Source organism: Phlebotomus papatasi, chromosome 1, assembly GCF_024763615.1.
Source record: "Phlebotomus papatasi isolate M1 chromosome 1, Ppap_2.1, whole genome shotgun sequence".
In the NCBI taxonomy this organism is placed as follows: domain Eukaryota; kingdom Metazoa; phylum Arthropoda; class Insecta; order Diptera; family Psychodidae; genus Phlebotomus; species Phlebotomus papatasi.
In genome coordinates, this window is record NC_077222.1 from 65,610,278 (window position 1) to 65,634,955 (window position 24,678).

At 35.1% G+C, this 24,678-nt stretch overlaps 2 protein-coding genes across 3 annotated transcripts; one reads left to right on the forward strand and one right to left on the reverse strand.

Moving 5' to 3' along the window:
• The first annotated feature begins 4,061 nt into the window (after nucleotides 1-4,061).
• Nucleotides 4,062-12,390, forward strand: LOC129810121 (COMM domain-containing protein 4). Its single transcript, XM_055860415.1, has 3 exons — nucleotides 4,062-4,189; nucleotides 6,247-6,387; nucleotides 11,175-12,390. Exons 1-3 carry the CDS (start codon nucleotides 4,187-4,189, stop codon nucleotides 11,613-11,615), a joined length of 585 nt encoding a protein of 194 aa, XP_055716390.1. The 5' UTR covers nucleotides 4,062-4,186; the 3' UTR covers nucleotides 11,616-12,390.
• On the reverse strand, nucleotides 4,182-5,476 carry LOC129810111 (leucokinins-like). 2 transcript variants are annotated; one of them, XM_055860402.1, is made up of 2 exons: nucleotides 4,761-5,476; nucleotides 4,182-4,669 (listed from the first exon to the last, which is right to left on the reverse strand). In XM_055860402.1, exons 1-2 carry the CDS (start codon nucleotides 5,008-5,010, stop codon nucleotides 4,287-4,289), a joined length of 633 nt encoding a protein of 210 aa, XP_055716377.1. In that variant the 5' UTR covers nucleotides 5,011-5,476; the 3' UTR covers nucleotides 4,182-4,286. The 2 variants fall into 2 exon arrangements, with proteins under 2 accessions (XP_055716377.1, XP_055716368.1); XM_055860393.1 differs by having other exon boundaries at nucleotides 4,182-4,699.
• Nucleotides 12,391-24,678: the final 12,288 nt, after the last annotated feature.

Here is a 24,678-nt window from a genome sequence, read left to right on the forward strand (position 1 = left end):
TACAGCGAGTGCAGAAATATTCCCTCGATTTTTTCACCCTCCAAAAATGTCCACCTTCCACCCCCACTTTTCTCAGCAAATCTTCGCGTTACAGACGATTCCTAAGAAATAGTGTCACGCTGTTTGTCTGTCTAACCGTCTGGCTGCCGCCAGCTCTAAAGGCCAAACGGGAAGAGATAGCTACTTGGAATCTTCGGGAGACCCCCTCATTAGTCGACCCAAGGATTGTTATACCTGTCGCTGCTCCATTATTTCTCCAAAACCATGCTTTTTGGGTCACCATATTACCCCATTTTGGCTTTATTTAATATATTTTGCCATTTTGTGATTTTTAAAAAGAAACCAGAAATCAAAAAGTGGATGTAAATCTCAATTGTCTCTTTTAACGAAATTTTAAGATTTCCGAGATTTCTCAAGTAGACGATTTTCTCCAAAGTCGCAAATTGAACGAAAACTATTCTCAAGAGTAGAGGCCTAATCCCAAATTGCATATTACGCCATAACTTTGATATCAGATATGCACATTTTGCACCTTAAAAAAACTAAGAAAAAGTTCATTCGTGAAAATAAAATAAAATATTGCTTATATCGCGATTAGTTTGTGATAATTATGAATATTTCTAAATATTTTTCTAGTATTGTAAATACTCAGCAAGAACCATTTTGAAACCGAATAAACGTCAAAATAAGTTCGTTCAGGAAGCGTTTTGAGCATTGACGTACAAGTTTCTTTTGAAGTTTGTTCGGTTTCAAACGGTTCTTGCACAATTCTGAATTACATAAAAGGAACAAGGAACAAATAATTCCGCTATAAGTAAAATGGACTATGACTCTATGACTTACCAATAAATTAATTGTTTCGATCGAGACTGTAATCTCCTTCTCAGTTTCATAATCTTTGACAAAATGAGAATTTCGAAAAGAAAACGGGGAAAACGAAAATCGAAAGTCAGTTATTGAGTATTATACAAGTGTAGAAATTGTAATAAATACGATTCGAGGGAGTATGGCTGGCACAGCGTGTTGTATTGATACCATTGCCTTCTCTTAAGTACAAGTACCGTCGCGAAGTATAGACATCAGGAAGAAAATTCTTTGCCAGCCCTGGAAATTATTCTCATCTGATATCTGAAGTTTCTTTATGTTCTTTCCTTTTTTTCTATTAAATAAGGAAATCAAGTATTTTTTTCAAAAAAATATTCTATGAAAATTTTACAAACTTGACAATAAACTTAAAAAAAAATGTTCAAGATGTATTAGGCAACGTAAAGCGTTGAAATTCCATGTAAGAAAAGCTTATTCTAACAATATATGTCAATTAATCGTGATAATGAAAATTATCAGGCAGGGATAGTGAATTTTGTAAAAATTTATTTTTTGCTAATTCTCATAAGAAGTTTCACGGACGATTTTCTGGAAGAACGTATCACTTTAACATTCATTTCATTCTCATGATGAAAGTATAAAATTAAGAACTATATAAATGTAGCAATAAAATTCTGTATGTACTTATCTTCATTCATGCAAATTGTAAATGACTCATTTATCACAACACTTGTATTCAAAATTCGCAACACAACACACAACAAAATCTCATTTCCGACTAAATTAAAAATAATCACAAGCACGTGCAATTGACGTCACAGTCACAAGTACAGTCTGAGTATGAATATGTTATTTTAACCGTTTTAAAAAAATACATAATTTATTCACTGGGAAGCTTTTGAAACAAACTAAGTTAAAAACAATCGCAATAAATAATGTCAGTGTTTTGCTGCTTTAAACTGTATTAAGAAAACTTATATCCTTTATTTATAGAAATATATTACGTCATTATTTTATGCTCCACTTGACATAAAGAGAAAAGAGAGAAGCATGGATTATGCTGAGGATTTGCTGCTCATCTCATGCAGAGAAGTTAAAATTTTCTCAATTTAAGCAAATGACGGAGTGGGAAAAAGAGTTTCTCTCTATTTCTTCAGTAACTTGCGACGCAATCAAGAATTCGTTTCACTTTTGGTACAACACGAAGCTTGTTCGCTTCTTCACAGCTCAAGTGAACGTTTCATATGCATTGTTTTACTTTTAACCAGGATTTGAAGTAGTGATCGCAGTGACTGTAAAATGACTTACAGGACAAAGTGGAGGTCTCACGGTCTTGGGGAAACACATTACAAGGAGCAGTATGAGTGTCAGTAGTTTAAATCTGAACAACAATAGTTTGTGTAAGTGTAAATAGGGGAAACTGGGGTACCACCAAACACTTTTGAAAGATGCGATTTTGACTGAATTTCCTAAGAAAACTGTGAATTTTAGAAAAATGTTGCTTACCCCATGTTATAGTCTTAGGTATAGGCTGCATATTAATGTATACAATGATGTTGTGCAGTACTTCAATTTTCCGTAAAAAGGAAAATTGTGTAACCATGCATTTTACGTTTTCTTCCAACCACCCGGGGTACCACTAACACTTTCTGGGGCACCAAAAAACACCTCATTTCTTACCCATTGAAGTTATTTTGGGCATTCACCACAACTCTTAATTATAAAGAAGGTTTTGAAAATATAAATAATTCTCAAAAAAGCACTGCAAAATTTAGAATGAGTGACTAAAATAGCAAAAAACTAAAGCACTGCACACCGAACATATTTTTTAATGGATTTTTCATCATTTTGGCAACATTCGACTTCTAAGAAGCGCCACTAAAATCGTGGCAAACATTTTACCTAAAGTTCAAATTTTGCGCGCTCTTCTGATTATTTGTGATAAAATCGAGAAATCATTCGTCAATCCTTGATTAAAATCATTTAAGATTCATTAAGAATCATTTAATACAAAATTGGGTTCTTGAAACTATGTTTTTCCTGAGTCTTGAATGAAAATCCCACGAATGGATATAAATTTCAGAAATCGAACAAAGAGAAATCGATGAAGAGTAAGAAAAATAAGAGGAAAAATTTTGCCATTCAAGCTACGCTCGCGACATCTGCAATTGTGAGAAATTTGCCTGTCTGTTGGTGCCCCAAACTCTGTTTTGTGATGGATTTTATATTCTTTTAAAAAAATGAATGAATGAAAATGAATGAATGAATGTGAACGTTCATTTCTTCACCGAGAAAAAAACGGGGGTGCGATTAACTTTTTTACCTCATAACTTTAACATTTTTTAGGTGTAAAAATATATCAACATTTTTTAATGTTAATTTTACACCCTTTTAAGGGTAAAATTAACATGAAAAAGGGTAATATTTACACCGATTTTGGATCAATACTGCAGGGTAAAATTAACATTTCCGGAATGTTATTTGAACTTTTTCGGATTTCTCTCAGTCTTCAGTAGATACATAAATATTATCCCAAAACATGTAGGAAAGAGCTGGTGTAGTGAAATTTTACTTAATTTGTTTAATTTTCATTTTCCAGGCCGATATATAAATCACTAAAATTATTAAAATCTCACAATTTTATGAGAAATTATTTTTATTTCTAAAGTCCGTGAACTATGTTAAAAATTCTTTTGCTGGTCAAGCATCCCTATAGTATCTATGATTTCATATAGGTCTTGTTATCTGAGGTGTAATACCTATTTAAAAAATCACAGTGTTTGGTGGTACTTCTGTTTAGTGGTGCCCCAGTTTCCCCTATTATAATGGGACAAATTCATTTATAACACATTGAAAAAAAAATGAATTGTTCGAAGTATAAATCATCCAAAGGTAGCGCGCTTTCTCCTACAATTCCCTTTTGTTCTGGATAATGACCAGAGCACAATAACTTTTGTTTGTAAGCATGTTTTCAAAATTTGCCATGAGAATGAGCGAGATGACTAGATCTAGATCTCACTCACTCTCATTGAAATTTTGAAAACATGTTTACTAATCAAAAGTTAATGTATGTTGGGCATAATAAACACAGTACTCTCATGAAAAAAAATGAGACGATTTTCAGTCTTTATTATTGCTGCAAGTATTAATTTTCTACACTTAATTTTTACACACGGTGGTAGTGTGAAGTGCACTTCTTTTTTGCAGTTCTGTTTGTAACAGTGTGTACTAAATTTAACTGATTTTTTAAATTTAAAATTATCTTACCCGACATTTTCCCAACCACAAAAATTTGATTGTTTTGTGTTTTGTTTATGTTTCTGGTGGACTGCTGAAAATCCGGTGAAAATTGAGAATAAAAATGGTAAGTTTGCTCCTAGAATCATTTTACATGGATATTTATTAGTAGGACGTTCCAAATTTACACTTATTTACGGAGGACACCAGGAAATGTGTGAAATTTAATACAAGTCGTTGTAGAGTGCTGGGTCTGATGGGTAGGCCCTTTTGCCGCCCCATGAATGGAAGGGGGTCCTTGTGATAATCCTGTAGCCACCCTCGAGATTCCCTTGATGTCTCTTGCCACCCCATGAGTGGAATTTTATCTTCTTTCCCACAACTTTCTCGTCACTGCGTTTGTCACTGCCCGAATTGTTGGAGAATTCACTTTCGCTTGCACAGTTCCTTCTGAGGCTCCTCTCTATGCCCTCTGTGGTCACTGGGTCGAGGACGTAGGCTGTGAAATCCATGTAGATTTCCAGGACTTCGAGGAGGTTCTTTTTGGGGTCAGCAGGAGTGGGATTTTCTGCATTATTGTTGCTCTGAGGTGGTTGCTGGAGTTTATCTAGCAAATGTTGAATGTCCGGGGAGTGATCTGTGTGAAGAGGGAGTATCCTGCTGAGGCAGGGGTTATGGGGATTTGTGGGGCAACTCACCAAGATACTGTGGGGTGGTATATTCCTCAAAGATTCGCAATAAATCACACGATCCGGAAAGTTTTCCAAAGAGATGAATGATAAAACGTCGATATTGGTTGATACGTTCCTCGAGACTCTGAATTTTCTGGATATTGCTGTAGGTCCATGGTGGAATGCCCATCCCAAATTCACCATGGTACTCTGCACTGACACATAATCCACAGAAAATGGACAGAGATGCCAGGAGAATCACACGAAGAGCTAACATTTCTTTTTGGCCTTTGATGTTGGGAGAAAGATTGAGATTCCTTTTTTTTTTCCTTCCTTCAACACTCTTGGGAGCAAAAATGGTTCTTTCACTGGGGAATTGTCTTTTAGTGATTGAACATGACTGAGAAAAGAGCACTTTATCCTTCGTCAGAATTCAGAGTCACACTGAAGGCGAAGCAGTGAGCGACATGTCCTTTTATAACGCACCCTGGATCATTCCAATCAAAAGTCACTGAAGCGAACATCTCTTCAGCGGAACTCGGTGAGCGGACGAGAGAACGGGATACTTGGGTGAAGGCTTTTAATGATCTCATTTCCTTACAAGTTATTAATTTCAAATATTTTGTCAAAGATAGCTCACTCAACATTTAGCATCTATAGACGGTTGCCTCTGCATTTTCTGTCGTCGTCCCCCCGAGGGAAAGAGTTCCTCAGACTCCTACACTTGGGATTAAAATTGTCCACAAAATTGATTTGGCTATCTGATAAAGAAGTTCTTTCATTCACAAAAGGAAGAATCACGTGATTATCCTCCAAAGAAATCCCCAAAGATTTTTTTTTAATAAATAGAAAAACCCTTCCCAACATTGAGTCCAATCCAAATTTAAAACTTTCAAGTGTAATTCATGCCCAAAGCATCTAATTTCCTTCGATACATTTAGCTAATGGGATTGACATTGGGAGTTTGTGTCTCACCGATGAAATATTGTTACAAAAGTGTTGATTGGTGAAAATAACGCGGCGGGGAGAGAAATGAAACCGAGTGAGCAAATATTAACTTTTGCAACTAATTTCCAAATTTTACGCACGAATTCACGCGTGCGATTCCTCCCACTCATCCCTTTTCTTCACAAAAATGTGATACATTTAAAATGGTATATCCTCTCTGCTTCTACCACTGTCGACACTCTTTACAAATCCAGAGGAATTTTTTTCGTGGGTGTGGGCTGTGTGTGCTCCCATTTCATGGAGGAATCTTTGGGCAAAAGCTGGTTAAAGTCCTCCGCTGGCAGTGGGAGCGGTAAAGGGGCGTTGATGGCACCAAGAATGATGGAAATATTCCGGTCCAGAATACAGCCCAGAGGCTCAATTGTGGGATAAGCGTTTAAATAGAAAAACTTTTTATCCTCCTTTTGTGTTGAGATGAAAAGATGGGAGGACCCAAAAGGCGCGAAGGTAATTAAAAAGAAGAGACGTCCCGCCAATTTTCTCTTTTTCCTCTTTTTTTTGGTAGAAATTTCGTTTCTGTGGCGATGGTGATTGTCCAGACTGGATCTTGGCGGAGATTCATTCCACTCTATCTGTGCTGAGCTCAGTTAAGCTGCGTGTCCTGGCCCAAATGGTTGCTAAGAGTGTCCTGGGTGAGGATATTCCGGTGAGTCCATTTAATTACACGTAAAAAATTAAGTGTAGAATTATTCAATCATTTTAAAGCAATATTTATATAAGTTAGACAGGATAGAGGAGACTGGGGCAAAATTTGTCAAATCGAAAATTTCTAAATTCAATATCTTCCAAAAAAAGGAGTCCGAGACTTCAAATTTTTATCATAGATTGCGTTCGTGAACCTCAATAAACGCCAAAGATTTTTACCCTCTAACGGTGTTTTCTTTAATATCCAAAAGAAGTAGTTAAATAATTTTGTCTAGGGTAATTAATGTCCACTGAACTCAAAAATACCATCCATTCTTCATTATCCCTTTCCGTTTGGGCACCAGGTGAGAAAAGGTAAAGACCACCTGGAGGCGGTCATATCGGTTTAATGGCCTCTACACACTAGAGAAATTTATGTCCATATTGAAGAATTTTTCCTACACAAACGTAGGGAATTTGCTTCAATATGGACATAAATTTCTCTAGTGTGTAGAGACCATAAGGCATAAAAAGACTGAAATATTTTTATTGAAAGATAGTGAACAAATAGTAAAATAAATGAATTTTAAACGTTTTTTATGGATGAATGTTTTATGATTATCCAAGAACTGATAATTTTTAGGAAAAAAACGTTTATATTTTTTTTTAATTAGACGATAATGAAGCTGAAGGTGTTTCAATGAGACTAATCTTAAACTAATAGATCGCAGGCTAGGTATGAAAACGTCATCTTCTTGTATAATTTGAAGGTCCCTTGAAATACATTGCTCATCTTCTGCTTTTATTTCACGATCTGGGGCATTAAAGGACGAATTAGGGAATTCATCATCACTGTTGAAGTCTGCTTCTTTATCAATTTCGCTTAATTCGCAGAAATCGACCATTCTGGACAGTTTTCGTGTAATCTCAATTGTTTTCCATGATTAATATCTTGGAAAATAATAATATATTTTGCTAGAACAAGCAAAACAATCAAATAACAAAATCGGTAATTTTTGAAAATTTTACACCTAAACCGATAAGACCGCCCACAGGCGGTCACACGGTTTTTCACATTTTACTTTAAATTAATCACTGGTAATTCTAAGAATCACTTATGTTCAAAAAATGTTCTGTAAGACGGATTCAAGACGTTAGAGAAAAAACAAGGATTACAATAGGTGTAATGAAACTAGAAAGCTTATGGTAGATGTGATTCTTTAATTGCCACTTCGATGTATTTTGAGTATTTCTCATTCAATTTTCCTTGTTTTAAAGTGGAACTTCCCACATTTCACTTTAAATAGGTGGCTGGACATTTTTGAAATCAGTTATGTCCGAAATATGTTCCTCAAGACCAATTGGAGGTGTTAGAGAAAATCTAAGGATTACATTAGGTGTGATTATGAGAGAATCATACCTAACCAAGCTCTTAACTCGCTGTCATAATGCAGGGAAAAAATGGTTTTCCGAGTGTCAAAAAACATGTGTTAGAAAAATAGCTTAAAATTGATTTTTAATGCGTGATACCTCTTACAGATGGTGAAAACAAGTAGATGAAAGTTCCTTCTAAGTATAGTGATGCTTAAATTTTCGTGACCGGTGTAATGTTTTCGGGGAAAATGAGGCCTACAGAGGTGGAAAAAAAGTAGTACGAAGCTGAGTTAACCAGGGCACATTCGTAAAAAATGCCGCTACATTTTCATTTTCCTGTAGAGGAAAATCCAAGGCCTTTCAGGAATTTTATGAGGCAGAATTATGAACCCAATAAGAGATTTTTTTTGACATAGTGATATAATTGATTCGGTGGTGGCATTCAGTAAAAGATCTTAAATCTTGGACTCCTTTTTTTAGTATGAACCTGCAAAACCTTCCCCTATGGGTGAAATGTAGAACAGAATGTTCTCTATAATTTTGCCGTAGAACTAGATCTCATCGATTAATCAGAAGCCGACATAATCGAGGTTGTTTGTTTCTGAACTCGTTTTTCGTCCAGAGTGCCCCAAGTGTTCATTTGATGAACTTCAACTATATCAAAGAATTGTTGTATTTTGTGAGACTTTCCTAAAACCCTATTTTAAGTGGCTTAGTCGAGTAGAAGCAGTCAAATTGGCATCTGAGTGGTTTCAAAGCGTTATTATGGGAAAAGTCAATTTTTTCACACTTAAACGGCAAAATCGGATAGATCGCATTGTCTGATAGAAAAATCATGTATGGACGAAATATAGATATAAATGTATTTTCGGAGAGGGAAACTCCGTCCGGATGCGGCAACACTGTTTGTGGAGTTTTCAACCCAGGATCAAAAACTACCTCTTCTTCAGAGCTTTCGACACGCTCCGTGTCTTCCTCAGTGATCGAGTGTTGTCAGAGATCTGTGGGTTTCGTTGGGTAGGGGACGTTTTGCATTGGTGGGAAGGTTCTAGGATGTTCACAAAAGATCTCAACGGATGCACCTGACACTCTTTTCAATGAAAAGATGCACCTGACACTCTTTTCAATGAAAAGAGTGTCAGGTGCATCCGTTGAGATCTTTTGTGAACATCCTAGAACCTTCCCACCAATGCAAAACGTCCCCTACCCAACGAAACCCACAGATCTCTGACAACACTCGATCACTGAGGAAGACACGGAGCGTGTCGAAAGCTCTGAAGAAGAGGTAGTTTTTGATCCTGGGTTGAAAACTCCACAAACAGTGTTGCCGCATCCGGACGGAGTTTCCCTCTCCGAAAATACATCTATTATCTACACGGCAATTTTTCTACAGTATAGATATAAATGTCTTCTACAATTATGTCGAAGTAATCATCAAAATCGGTTCAGTGACAGTCGAGATAATTGAGGTTATGTGATATTGAAATTGGTTTTTCGACTGTGGCGCCCGTGGTGTGGGCCCCACGAAGTTCAAATGTTCTAGAAAGTTGAGATCTTTCATTTGAGCCCTCACTCATCAAAATCGGCGAAATAGAAACCGCAGCGCCACCTGCGGTGACTTTTGAACTGCCATCTGAAAGTGCTCATCGAGACGAAACCAAAAACCCAAAATTTAGGTCAAAATTTTAATTAGAACCGGAGATAGAGGCCAGTCAATTTTCGAACTTTGACCCCTCAGCTCGGGTCAAGGGTTAGGGATCGACTTAAGTATTTTTTGTTTGATAGGTATAATCTGCGGCTACAACATACTAAAATTTCAGTCCGATGCACAAAGGAATTTTTGAGTTATTTAACTTAAAAAATTGAAAAATCTTCATTTTAATAATTGCGCTCCTAGCGGTGGTTTTATGAACTTCCGATCTTAGAAGGGGAAGTGGAATTTCACGACAGCTTTCAAAAATGCCTTCACTTCTTAAATTCTGACAATTAGAACCAGAGTTATGGCCATTATAAGAATTGTTTTTTGGACCCTTATAGTTCGGGTCTGGATGGTCGGGGGACCTCAAGTTTGGTATTGATCTGATCGAAAGCTCTAAGGTCCAGTTATAACATACTAAAGTTTGACCCCGATCGATGCCATTGGGGCGGAGGTATAAAGAAAACAAAAAAATGGAGTTATTCAAAATGGCGGAAGGAGGGGTGGGGATGGGGGGTCAATGCACCAAGTTGCAATTTTCACCCGATATATAACCTTTGCCGAAAACCGCAAGTCGATATCTCTTTTAGTTTGGGAGCTATTAAGCTCCAAAGAGCGGCCGGCCGGTCGGCCGGGAACGTAACTTAGCCCCCCATTATATTCGTGATCACGATCAGGAAGTGATGAAACACATTTTGGCCAAGTTTGAGCTTGATCGGACGACATGAAATTTTGTTAGGATTATAGTAGGTGAGATTGTTAAGAATCTCACGTAATATAATAGAAATTTGTTTTTAGGCTGGAAATAAGTATAATTCCACTGAATAAATTGAGCGCTAGGGTATTTATTTTTGACCAAATTTAGGTTAATATCTTTTAATAATTTCATTTTTAACTATAATTAATAAATTAAGTTCTATTTTCTAAAATTTTGCATTAAGTTTTGCAGAAATATCGAAGAAAAAAGGTTAAGGAACAAAATAAAGGAACACTGTTAGAGACAAAAATCTCTTTTGGCCTCTAACAACAGAAAACTTTTGACCTTTGGGGTACCTTAAGAGGCATGTATGGCGGATATATTGAGAAATTTAACAATTATCTGATAGAACCTAGTAATTTTTCTTAGTTCCTAAGATCCATCGCCACCAAGACTTTAATTTTTCCTTTATTTTTGTTTCGTAACTGTTTTTCCTTCGATATTTCGGCAAAAATTAATGCAAAATTTTAGAAAATGTAACTTTATTTATTAATTATAGTTAAAAATGAAATTATTAAAAGATATTAACCCAAATTTGGTCAAAAATAAATACCCTAGCGCTCAATTTATTCAGTGGAATTATACTTATTTCCAGCTTAAAAAAAAACAAAATTCTATTATATTTCTAAAAATACTAAGAATAAAAAATCAAAATGTCGATTTTTTATGTTGGCATAGAAGGACGTTATGGTTTACGTATGAATTTTTTTCGGCACTTCTTTTTTTGTTGAGTTTCTTTTAGGATTAAGGAGTGGAATTATACTTATTTCCACCACTACTGTATTAAATGATCGATTCATAACCGTTTGAAACCGATTTAGATTTTTTTGAGATCTCAAGGATTTCTAGACCTTTCAAGAATTACAAATGGTGGATTTTTATGGAGTTCAGACATAAAAAAATACCGCAAAACTTTTCTTTTAGGAAATACAATCGAACTCACGAGTTCGAGCATTGTGCAAAGTAGTTTTTCACTTTTCAGGAGGAAAAACTTCTTGACACTATGAGTGCCAATAAAATGGACTTGAAATCAGCAAGATCAGCCTTTGCTTGCCTCCGATTCCTCCTGACAAGTGCAGTTCGTCACAATACTCCTCCAGCAATCTTCGAGGCAGAATTGCAACAATTGGGTCTTCCCAAAGAGCATTCTGCTGGACTCTGCCGGACATTGGGAGAGTTCTCGGAGAGATTGCAAGACTTCCTCAATAGTCAAAGTCTCAGTGTCAATGAACTGGAGGATGTTCATTGTGTCCCTTCGGAAACTTTGCCTGATTGTGTGAACTTGAGATTGGGCATTAAGAATGAGATCATCAATGGGTTACCCCAGAAAACTGAACATTCTGTCACCATTCACAAATCCCAGCTGCCAATTCTGATAAAGGAACTCAAGAGTGCTCGGGATGTAGTGGAGAAACTAACATAGGAAAGAGACCCCCCACCCATTCCCTTGAGATGACTAAAGTGTGAATATGGATGTTGGGTAGGGAGAGGGAGAATCTTGTCTAACTTTCTGTATGTGTCTCATCCATAAAACATTGAAAAATCGTGTTATCGATCAATTTTTTCGCCATTTTCATGATTTTATTAAGTGGATACGTTTCCATAAATATGTACCATCATCTTGCTCAGGAAGCACACGGTGCATACAAGCTACCCATATAAAGAGGAGAAGGAACATATGTCGACATCATATATTTGATGATAAGGGCCAACAGGGTGATGCCACAGACTTTTCTTCCTGATAATTCCACCAAATAATCATTCTTTTCCCTACTAAAATTTTCCAATGCATTTTCTTGGAATGATTTGTAAATAAATTCTTTTTCTGCATTGAAAAGGCTACTAGGAGATTTTTTTTAGGGGAAAATTTATCATTAGTTTGCCTCCAAAAAGGGAACAAACTGTATAGTGAATTAAATTCATGTAACACATGTTGTTTGGGGTTGGTGAATCTTGTGAATAGTAAAATACGACCAAGTAATGAGTAAATGATGACTTTTAACACTGTTAATGTTCAATATTATCAGGTATCTGTGAGTGATTGAAAGTTCTCTTGAGTCGAGTATACTATTGAAATTAGTTTTTGTAATTATTTTTGTTCATTATGACTTCTAAAAAGTTGGAAAAAAAAACTCCACATTTCTCAACATCAATGTATGAAATTTATTAAATAAATAAAAATATAATGTAAATTACAAGGTTATTGTTTGAATTTAATTAATCACAGATAGGCTCGTAGTAGCTGAGATTCTTTACAGGTGACCTAGCAATGCATCCAGCTCATCTTGTTTGTAAATCGGAATGCGTGCAAATTTGATTGTTATGACTCTGGCACACCTTTTAGATCGGTCAAATTTCATAAAATCAAAATTCACATCCCTTTCTTTCTTAAAAGTTTAGCATATGTCTATCCTACCCTTTCGCAGTCTTCTTTTTCTTTTGAACATCACACCAAATTAAATTTGGTTCAGTCCATTTTTGAAATCGAAAGAGTGAAATAGACTTATGCAAGTCTTTTAAGAAAGAAAGAGAAGTGAATTTTGAGTTCATGAAATTTAACCGATCTAAAAGGTGTGCCGGAGCCTAGCAGATTTTTTTAGAAAACTATTTTCAGCGGCCGAAATTTATAAATTTAGCTCGACGTGATTCTTTGCCAATTTGCTAATCTTCTTACCGGACACTACTGTGTAAACAAACATCCGAAAGACTGGCAATTAATGTAATCTGTAAGGGTTGTAGTAATACTGATGAAACTGTCCTACATATTGCTTATGCAACTGTCTCACAAGTTAAGTACTCGAGTCATCAAATTCAGAAAAATCTGAGGCTTTGCTCAACTACGCAGAAAGGCATCAAATTAAACGTGGTATATTCAAAAAGTGCGAAATTTGGTTATTTTTTTTTTAAATCCCCAAAGTTGAAAATGACACCTTACGCAGCAAATTTGAAAGAGAAAATTTGAAAGAGACTGCATGTAGCAGTGGCTCAGCGGTTAGAGCGCAGGACATTCAACGGGAGTGCCGCGGGTTCGATCCCTGGCTCCGTCTATTTTTTTCCTTTTGATATCTTTTTTTTTCAATAAAAAATTCTATTCTTTATTAAGTAGTATTATTGTAGCGTAAATTGCTTATCTAGAGTGCCGAATAAAAATTCTCAACAAATTTTTAAAAGCGATGAAAGTGCATCGTATAATTTATCGAATTATCAATTTACTAGGAAAAAGAATAATAAAAAAAAAACTATGTACTTACAATCAGCTATCGTTATAAATATTATTTAAAGTTTTTATTGAAATTTTATAAAAGATTAGAATGGTCGAAGATACAAACCAATTCTTTTTGGAAAAATCATTTGGAAACCTGTGCTTAGAATTTTTTATTGAAAATAAAAAGATATCAAATGGAAAAAAAATATACGGAGCCAGGGATCGAACCCGCGGCACTCCCGTTGAATGTCCTGCGCTGTACCGCTGAGCCACCGCTGAATGCAAACTCATACAAATCGTCTTTATTATGTGCTGCGTAAGGTGTCATTTTCAACTTTGGGGTTTTTTTTTTAAAAGAATTAACCAAATTTCCTCCTTTTTGAATATACCACGTTTTCATTTGATGCCTTTCTGCGTAGTTGAGCAAAGCCCCAGATTTTTTCTGAATTTGATGACTTGAGTACTTCCCTTGTCAGTATCTACAACACGAAACGAGCACTGCTGGGTAAGGTAGGTCTGTCTAATGTAATTTATCCAAAGAACAGGCTGGCTCAATACACGAAATCCTTAAATAAACAAAGGAAATCTACGAAAGAAAATGCATGAAAGGGCCTAAACAGAGATTTCGGTGCAGTTGGAGAGTTAGCAGGGACGAGAATGGTAAAACGACTACTGCGGAAGCTGAGGCTAGAGCCAAGAAAGGCGCTAAAGGTGAAGTGGATAGACGCTACTGATTGCCTCCGTTATCTAATATTCTTGTTTGTATTTCCGTTTAACTGCTATGTACTAGACAGACCTAAGGCTTAAGCCCAGAGAAAGCTTAACGAAATTATAATCAAAATAATGATTGGACCACATTCTCATTAGTTCCCCACTAAGCCATTTCTCGGTTTAAGCCGTTAGGCATTAGTTTCCTAGAAGTCAAGAAGCAACAGTTTACTCCCGCTCTTCGGACCTTTGAAAGGTCATATTCTTTGAGAGGTCAAATTCTGGAAAATAACTAGTCACAACTGGTTACTCTGTATTTCGTTTGTCTATATCCTGATCGGAAATTTAGCCATGACCAAAACTAATTGTCTCGTACAACACTCAATTTTATATTAATCCGAAACCATCCGAAACGCTTTCCCTTCTTTCTTTTAAGCAGCGACATAATATTATTTTTATAAAATATATTAATCATTAGCCAGTCAAAACTTATATGGTTACGGTCGTGTGCCTCTCAGGTTTATTTTTCTTCCTCTGTTTAGGGATCGTATGCTAGGAGTCATGTCTAAAGTGCCAATATTTAAAGAAGCAGACTTTAGTGACTTTATAGACTTTATTAACAACTTCTTATGGTGACGATCAGTGTCTAACAGGTACTCCCTCTTTTACTTCGGACTTATATACAAGAATAACCGGAAGTACTATTAGGTTGTCCCTCTATTATTTGTCATATGGTAGTCTGTACTAAATACACTACGATGTCTAGGGTCTGGTTTATTTCGAAAATATCACAAACCAAAAGCATTCAATAATTTCTTTTTTCGAATATGTTTTGGAAGTGATCTGGGCTTGGATCTAATAAATATTTCGTCCTTATATATGCAGGGCCCATATCGTATTCGTAATTGGCGAATTTCACAGGAATAATTGGCTTTTCCCACGAAATCAAACACCCTCATATCTCAGGCATACGGACCCCCCCGCTGGTTTGGAAATTTGCCATTGTAAACTTTAAATTTTAATATGAGTTCAAAGTTTTAAATTCCTACTAGAGGATTTAATTCTTAAACGATTTTTGGAATACGTGTTTCAGATTGGAGGTTTATCTCTGTTCTCGAATGTCTCTAAATACCTAAATAGCGAGCAATTTCATAGGTTTTTCAAAAACTGGTTAATTATCTCCAAAATCTTGTCTGCTAAGAAATTGAACAGTAAGCCATATGGCTATGTACCTTAGTTGTAAAATTCGTATATAAACTATAGGATTAGCACAATTCTCCAAGGCCTCAAAGTCCTAAATAACAGGCGATTTTATCGCAATCTAATGAATCATTTACTATAACTATTAAGAAATTAGAGAAGTTAAGCCATATGGCTAAGCTTTAGGTCTTAAACCCGTATTATGCCCTAGACACACTTACGACTTAAGCCGAGAGATGACTTAGTGGAAAATAAGGGAAATGTAGTTTGACCATTATTTCTAATATAATTACGCTAAGCCGTCTTTCGGCTAATCCTCAGGTCTGTCAAGGTCCTTAGACTCGGTATAAAAATCGGGTCTTTGATGTGCTTTTCAATCTAGCAGCATCAGTTATGACTTACATCCGGTATCAAATCAGTAAAGTATCATGGGGATTTCAGTGACGCAACAGGCAAGACCGTTGTCTCTTGGGCGGATAGATCCCCGGCTTGACTCACAGTGTTGTGAGCTTGAATCCCGCCCGGTACAAGGATATCTAAATGTTTAGAAAAAAGTCATTTTTACTGTGATAGTCACGAATTTAAACAGATATCTCCGATATCTCACGGAAAATTGGTTTTATAAATTAAATCTGAACTAATGCCCTACATTCTTGGGAGAGTAAAATGGTAAAAAGTAGTTAATAATTTTTAAAAATTGATTTGAATTGGAAAAACTATATGATAATAACCAGACGATCCGAGGAACACTGTCGATCGCTAGTTCTCATCCCTTATAACAAAATAAAAAATGCACCGTCTTTGCCCAAAAACTCGAACAAGGAAGAAGTATCCACATTGCGGGGAAGGCGCTCCTGAGCGATCTACGATCAGTAGCAGGGGCCTATCAAGCATGATAAAAAGTGAAGATATTTTTCACTTTTTCTTGTTAAAATTTTGCAGATATTGCACCACGATTTAAACAAATTTGCTCGTACTTCTTGTATTATTTCGGCGAACATTATGAAATATGTATTTTTAGATAACTTTTAATGCACGATTTCGAAATATATCAGACTATAAATAAGTCAATTCTCTTTAGGAAAAAAATACTTGCCAATGGTCTTCAGTGCCTCTATGCAAAAACGTATGGAAAAATGAAGTGTAGAGAGGCCTCTGATCAGCAGATTCTCCCAAAACGGGATATAAGTATTATTAACAGGGGGTGAATAAATATGTCTAGTGAGTAAACTTTGAGTAACAGATCGACAGATCGCGCCAATAAGTCTCCATGATCGCGGTTAACGCGCTAATCAGTCTACAAGATCGCACAATCAGTCTACATGAACGAGCTGATCGGCACGCCCTGATCGGTTTAATTTATCCCTCTCGAATATTGCTTTTTTATTTGACCAAATACTTGAAGTGAGTCTATAGGGCAAATGGTTACAGATATCGCTTTTCGATGTTCAGTAACTCCCTGCTTGGAAATTTATATATTATCATTTGGCCCAGCAACTGTGCTTACTGCATTTGCTTTTTGTCTGCACTCGTCCCAAACGCCACACAGCGATGCATCGAATACAGCGAATGCACACACGAAGCAAATGTAGTTAGCACAATTGCTGATCTAAGCAACAAATTTATAGAAGACTGGATAAATCGTTTCTCGGCAAAACGCCTAAGATGAAAGTGTCTCTACGCTTCTTTTTCCATTTTCTTCTTTTCCATCTAAAACCAGTTTTTTTTTTGAATTATTAAGAATATTTCGGAAATGATTAATGTTTTTTTATGACTCCGTTTGCATAGATTTTTGTTGTATCTGCCTTTTTTCGATTTTCGTGCTTTAATTATTAAATTTATTTAATTTGGGCAGGTTTCAAAAAGATGTCTTTTTTGTAATACAGAATTTAAACTTAAATAAAAAATAAATATATAATTTAACTTTGAAACACAGCTGAACAGACGTGAATATCGTCATTTTGTATTAGTAATAGTGATAAAGGCTGTCGCTTTATTGTATTTGAATTTGTTGCAAGCAATGCATCTATGCATTTGTAAAAAAAAAATGTAGATACAAAGGATGTACAATTAGCACAGTCGCTGATCCAAGCAAGGATATAATCAAATAAATTTAAGAACCGTTGAAAACTAAAATATTCAAAATGCAGATTAGTGTTATTTTTTTACCATTTAATGCTGTCTCACATAAAACCAAAAAGTAAAAACGAAAACAATTCTAGGAGGATTTAAAATGGGACATTGTAAAAAATTCAATACTTCCACTTCATTTGATTTACATTGAATGATATTTTCAGGGGTAAATTTCTTCGCATAAATACATGGAGACAATTGAAAAATGCCACAGTGTCAATGGCCTGGAAATTATGCATTTATTTATAAATAATCTTTTATCAAGAAAAATGTTTTCACTTTTTTTCCTCTTTTTGGGAGATAGAAGACAATTTAAATAATTCTCTCAACCCTTCAGCGTCACATTCAACAAACCCGTACGAAAAACATTCTTGTCCTCTTTTTCTCCCTCGAGTCAACCATTTATTTGAGACACTTGATGTCTCTTTGCTGGAAAATGTAATCAAATTATGCGTGTAATCATTTTATTTTCAACAAACAATCCTCCAACTGCATTTTGTCGTGCTGAAAGGATTTGTGTTGAGATTCTTGTATTTACACGGTCTTAGATTTCGCACTCTCATTGCTCTTATTTCAAGGCACGTGGCCTCACAAATGCGACACGTGACCGTTCGTGGGCGTATTTTGTTGTTAGGATATCTTGTAAAGAGACGATTTACATAAGTGTAAATGTTTGGACTATCAAAAGGGAATTAATATTGCACCGGGCTTATGTTTTCCCTCTCTTGTGTTCTCATATTTAATCAACCACAAAAAGCGAGGGGAGGACTTTAGAAATATCCGACGAATGCAACGATCAACTTTGTCACTTGAAGGCTGGTGCATCATTTTTTTTTTGTATTGAGGAATTAGGATTTCACTCTTTTAATGCTTAGTTAGAATGACTTTTTAATAATATTGGGTGAATAGGGAAGTGATTGTATCAATGAAATACTTAATAACTTGCATATGGTCAATTTTCAAACATTTATTATAAAATGCTTCATTATTACGCGATGGTTTACATTAACATAATGAGCTTTTAAATATGGCAATAGGACACAGTGGCGTGTAGAATATAATATTTATGATATTAAATTATATCGAAAAATTAAAAAAAAAACTATTAGAACTGTTTTCGAAAGAAAACCAAATATTTTGAGGTTACTAAAGGGTAGGAACAAAGAAAAAGACGACAAGAAAAAGTAAAAGACGGATATTTATTTTTGATGATGAGAAATCTTTGGAATGAAACATTCGAGGAATAGAAAGAAAGGGATAGATAATCCTAACCGGCTTATGTAGGTGAGACTCTTAACGTGAGCTAACTCGGAATGCATGCAAATTCGATTTAGAGCTGAAGTTGGGGGACGCCATTCAGTTATCTTGAATCAAATTCGTGAAATTATACAAATTTTGTATTTAAACCAAAATATCAAGGATTTGGATGGACTGGCAGAAAAGTAATATATGGGTGAAATGCAGACCAGAATTTTCTCCATAATTTTGCCATAGAACTAGATCTCATCGATTAATTAGAAACCGGAGATAATCGAGGTTGTTTGTTTCTGAACTCGTTTTTTCGACCAGAGCGCCCCAAGTGTTCATGAACTTCAACTATCTTAAAGAATTGTTGTATTTTGTGAGACTTTCCATTAAAAATCCTATTTTAAATGTCTTGGTCGAGTAGAAGTAGTCAAATTGGCATCTGAGTGGTTTCAATGCGTTATTTTGGGAAAAATTAATTTTTTCACACTAAAACGACAAAATCGGACAGATTGCACTGTCTGAACAAAACATAATGTATGGACGAAATATAGATATAAATATCTTCTACAATTATGCCGAAGTAATCATCAAGATCGGTTAAGCACGTGTCGAGATATTTAAGGTTAAAATCGGTCAAATAGAACCGAAGATATGAGATTGTAAATTTCGTGAACTTTGACCCCTTATACCTCCGGTTCTATTTTAACCATAGCAAACCCACGCAACTTTTTTGAAACTTCGTAGCGTAGACTACGACACTTTAAAATTTTATTAACTTGCACAATTGCGTTTTTGAGAAAAATGAGTTTGAATTTTGACAATATCGCAGCGCCACCTGTGATGACTTTTGGACCTTTTGAACTTTCATATGAAAGTGCTCATCGAAACGAAACCATAAACCTAAAATTAAGGTCAAAATGTTAATTAGAACCGGAGATAGCGGCCGGTCAATTTTCGAATTTTGACCGCTTATAGCTCGGGTCAGGTGTTGTCGATCGACTTAAGTATTTTTTGATGGTAGGTATAATCTGTGGCTACAAGATACAAAAATTTGAGACCGAGGCACAAAGCAGTTTTTGAGTTATTTAGCTTGGAATATTAAAAAAAAATCTTTCTAATTATAGCGCCCCTAGCGGTGGTTTTATGAATTTGCGATGTTAGAACACTGAGAAAAAAAGGGGGTGCAATTAACTTTTCTCATCGTAAATTTAACACTTTTTAGGTGTAAAAATATATTAACATTTTTTAATGTTAATTTTACACCTTTTTAAGTGTAAAATTAACTGGAAAAATTCGGTCACTTTGAATTGCAAACGATGCAAAAGACACGGATTGACCTTACTGCTTTTCTCTCCTTCATTTTCCTTACAACGTTTCGGAAGCTTCTTTCCTTCTTCCTCAGGTATGGAAACTATTGGGGGGAAAATTGTTTGGCGGGAATCCTCTTACAGTTCGTGTTGGACCGTCTACATGTCAATGTCCAATGTGAAAGTCCCAGTGCCCACGTAAGAGGATTCCCGCCAAACAATTTTCCCCCCAATAGTTTCCATACCTGAGGAAGGAGGAAAGAAGCCTCCGAAACGTTGTAAGGAAAATAAAGGAGAGAAAAGCAGTAGGGTCTATTCGTGTCTTTTTCATCGCTTGTAAAATTAACATAAAAAGGGTAATTTTAACCCATAATACACCTAAGAAGCATAATATTTACACCGATTTCGGATCAATAATGCAGGGTAAAATTAACATTTCCGGAATGTTATTTTAACTTTTTTGGATTTCTCTCACTCAGTGAAGGACCTGGTATTATGGCCATTTTAAGAATTTTTTTGATCCTTATTGCTCGGGTTAGAGAACCTTAACCGTACTGATCGAAAGCTCTAAAGTCCAGTTATAACATACTAAAATTTGAGCCCGGTCGATACCATAGGGACGGAGCGATTGAGAAAGCAAAAAATGGGGCTATTCAAAATGGCGGAAGGAAGGTGGGGAGTGGGGGGTCGATGCCCCAAGTTGCAATTTTCGCCCGATATATAACCTTTGCCGAAAACCGCAAGTCGATATCTTTTTTAGTTCGGGAACTATTAAGCTCCAAAGATCGGCCGGCCAGCCGAGAACGTAACTTAGCCAACCATATATTCGTGATCAGGAAGTGTCAAAACACATTTTGGCAAAGTTTAGGCCCGATCGGAGGACTTGAGATTTTGGTGGGATTATAGTAGGTGAGATTGTTAAGAATCTCACCTAATGAGCCAGCTTAAAAAAGTAATTAAAGAAAAAATAATTAAAGATATTCTACGGAACGTTTTCATTATAATTCTTATTTAATTTTTTCGATGAAGTAGGTCGTACACACTCATAATTTGGATATTTAGTCAATCTCATTTTAATGGCATTGATTAATAAATGCACATTAGAATATATTCCTTGGTATTTTCACCATTTGCAATTATGGCAAATTTCCACAATATCCATTAGCATATTTTAGGTCGAGTCAAAGATCTCAGTTGAATTGCAATTTCCCCCCTTATTCGTTTTCAAATTAAGGATAAAATGACAAAAACACCAAGTTCCTCGTTGTGAAGAGAATTGTAAAACCACACGTAGAGTTGATACCAGTAAAGTGGCGAAATAGAGAGGTTTTAATGCCAAGAAGAGGATATCCATGCAAAATGGCTAAATTAGATAATAGCACTAAGTGAATTTACCCGAGATATTTTGCACTTCTTTCTATATAGGGAAATTGGGGCAAAGTGCTTACGATTAATGTATTTTTTTCTTCTACTTGTAGTTTTTGAGAGGAAAACTTTCACCATTCTACTCCAATAAATTATCGATTGATTAAATATAAAAGTTATTCTGTAGCGAAAAAGTATCTTATGAAATTAAAAGACGAAATGGGTGCAAAGAGTGCAAACTTTCTGCAAATCCCAACATCCCCTAAAGTGTTTTGGGTAGAGAAGTTCCATTTGGAGAGCAATATGTAGAGTTGATGTTTTGTTCATCTCGAGAAACTCTGAAAATTAAATTAGAAAACCACTTTTGAGATTTATTCATTCGAATGCAGTAACAACCTAATAGAAAACTTTACCATAATCTAAATTTATTCGGAAAATTTTGCACAAAATGTGGTTAAGAGCGTCATTCCTTTTGGCTCCGATCTCTTTGTCTCAGATCCATCTAAAAGGGGTTGTAGGTGATTTCTTGGAGACAGGGAATAGGGATTACAATGAGGAAAAGTGGGTAAAAAGTTGATGTTTCTCTTGGAGGCAAAGGACGCCAAAGAATGAAGAATGCCAAAAACTGGCGTTATAATTTAGTTACAAGTTTACATAATTACATATTTGTTTCGCTTCAAGTGTTGTTTCTCATGCAGATAATTTGCCAGAAAATATTACATCGATAAAACCGTGATTAAAATCACATATTTATACTTATACAAAAACGATTAGTATCAATGTTCTCATCATCAGCTAAAAGAGATAAACTAATATTAATAACTTATTTTACTAAATTTTGGAGCAATATGCAGTGTCGGATTTAACTGCTATGAATGTAAATGTTTTGGATATCAATTCGCATCATACAAAATGATTTCGTGGAAAATATTGAACTTGTGAACTCTATCCGAGAAATTTTTAGGAAAGTGTTACTAATTTCGTATAAAAAGTTTTATTTATCATATTCCATTAGAAGGAAATGGGGCACCTTTGAAATGGGGCAGCTTTGAAATTGGGTTTTTTTTCTAATATTTTTTAAATGGAATTGAGCCTTATCATCATGTGCTTTACCTTCACAAATGGTTTGTTGAGCTAAATTATATCATTGCAAGACCCAATTTGAATTTAGGAAGACAAGGCTCTTTTTTAAAGCTGCCACAATTCAAAGGTTCCCCAATTCCTCCTATAGAATATGTTTCAATAAAGAAAAAACTGGACTTTTATATGTCATTTCAAAAAATATTAATTTCCAAACCTATTTGGGAATTTATTCTGTATTCTATACGGTAAAAAATTTCGGCACATATTTGTTCCAAAAATTAGCTCGTTCACGAACACCATAATTTTTGGCACAATCTTGTTCATTTTACGAGACTCAGAAAGATAAACAATATTAGTAACGAATTTGTTCCAAAAAGTAGCTCGTCCATGGACACTGAAAATTTTTGGAATAAATTTGTATCTTCTAAGAGAAACAAAAGGATTACCAATTAGTAACGAATTTGTTCCAAAAAAAATAGCTCGTCTGGTATAAAATCGTATCCATCCTCTCACTTACACGGATTTGTTCCCGACAATGGGAACAAAAAGATTCCCCATACGAGTAACAATTTCGTTCCAAAAATTATCTCGTCCACGGACACCGAAAATTTTTGGAACAAATATGTTACAGATGTAGGAATAATATTGTTATAAAGAAAATGTACCAATTTGTCCCTGACAGTGGGAACAAAATAATCGAGTGCAACAAATTCTATTCCAACTTTCAGTAACAAATTTGTATAAAACAAATCAACTCAAATTTGTAGACATTACACCGTATCAAAACGGTTCCAAAAGAAAACATTAACAGTATTGTAACTATATTTCGTAGCAAAACTGTAAAGAAAACTTTTTGGAACAAACAAATATCTTCTCTAGGTACAAATTGATTCCAAAAAAAAAATTTGTTTCAAGGAAAACTTGTTCCAATATTTTGGTTAGTGTCCAAAAGTTTTTACCGAGGGGTAACTCATTTCGGGGAACTCGAGCCAATCTGGCTGGGGAACCCATACATATTTTTCAGGAAACCCGGGGAACCCATACATTTTTTTGGAAACCCGAGCCAATCTGATAGATTATGAATTACCCCTTGGTTTTTACCGTGATATTACGGGCTTCAAACTTAAGGCTTAGCCGTATGGCCTTATTTATCTAAATTTTTATCAGTTAAGATTACTTGACAATTTTGACTTAGTATTCGATATTATTGATATAATTGATCTTAGATTCGATAATAAAGTGTAAAATCGAGTATAACACCAATAAAATTGCTTTCTATATTTAGGATGTTCACACCTTCGGGAACTGGGCTAAACCTCTAATCTAAAACTCGTTTATGAAAATTGAAAGAAACCTATCATCCTTCAAAGATCATTAAATTCAATAAAAAACAATGTGTGATGAAATTTACTGAAAGTGCAATTTATGATATTTTTTAGTAGATGAGATTAAACTTCAAAATTTGATTAAAAGATCTTTGATAAAATCCCTAAAAAAATATTTGAAACGAAAACAGTTTTATATGTTGGAAGTTAAAATAGCTAATATAGTGTAGTATATAATCTGGAAAATAAATACTCAGATTTTTTAAAATTAAAGAAATATTAAAATTTACTACATTTGATAAAAACGATTTAATTTTAGTAAATCCAATAAAATTATTTTACCTACTAATAATTACTACCGTACCGTAAGTGAGGATGGTTTTGCTCCTGCGGGTGACTTTAACACCCCCTGTTCGTAAGCTTTTCTTTATTTCTAGAACTTACAAATGGTCTTTACCGATCAGATATGGTAGATTGGATCGACAAAGACCATCTTTAAGTTCTAGAAAAAAAAAGCTTACGTACAGGGAAGTGTCAAAGTCGCCCGCAGGGTACAAAAAGTACTAAATGCTTGGGATTGAGCTATACAAAAAACTTTAGCTACATAAAAATATTGGTAGTAGTAAAATTTCTAAAATCTTCTGAAAATTACTAGATCTCGTATAAATACTAAGAGAGTGACTCAGGTAGTTTAATAGTTTTTTTTACACAGTAACTTTACATTTAATCAGCTATACTAAATGTAAAAGAATACTAAAGCCGTATTTTCCTGAAAAGTACCTTTAACAAAATATCAACAAAAATATTTATTCTGTCCGAAGATCATAACAAAACAATTCGTTTGATTAATGGCCAGTGCACAATAACTTTTTTTTTTAAACATGTTTTCGAAATTCAAATGAGAGAGAGCGA

Excerpts from the sequence above, each read along its gene's own strand:
- LOC129810121 (XM_055860415.1), top strand. Across the intron at positions 6,388-11,174 it reads TCCTGGGTGAGGATATTCCG|GAGGAAAAACTTCTTGACAC; the intron begins GTGAGTCCATTT and ends TTCACTTTTCAG.
- LOC129810111 (XM_055860393.1), bottom strand. The coding sequence starts at position 5,010 with ATGTTAGCTCTTCGTGTGATTCTCCTGGCATCTCTGTCCATTTTCTGT. Across the intron at positions 4,700-4,760 it reads TACCACCCCACAGTATCTTG|ATCACTCCCCGGACATTCAA; the intron begins GTGAGTTGCCCC and ends CTCTTCACACAG.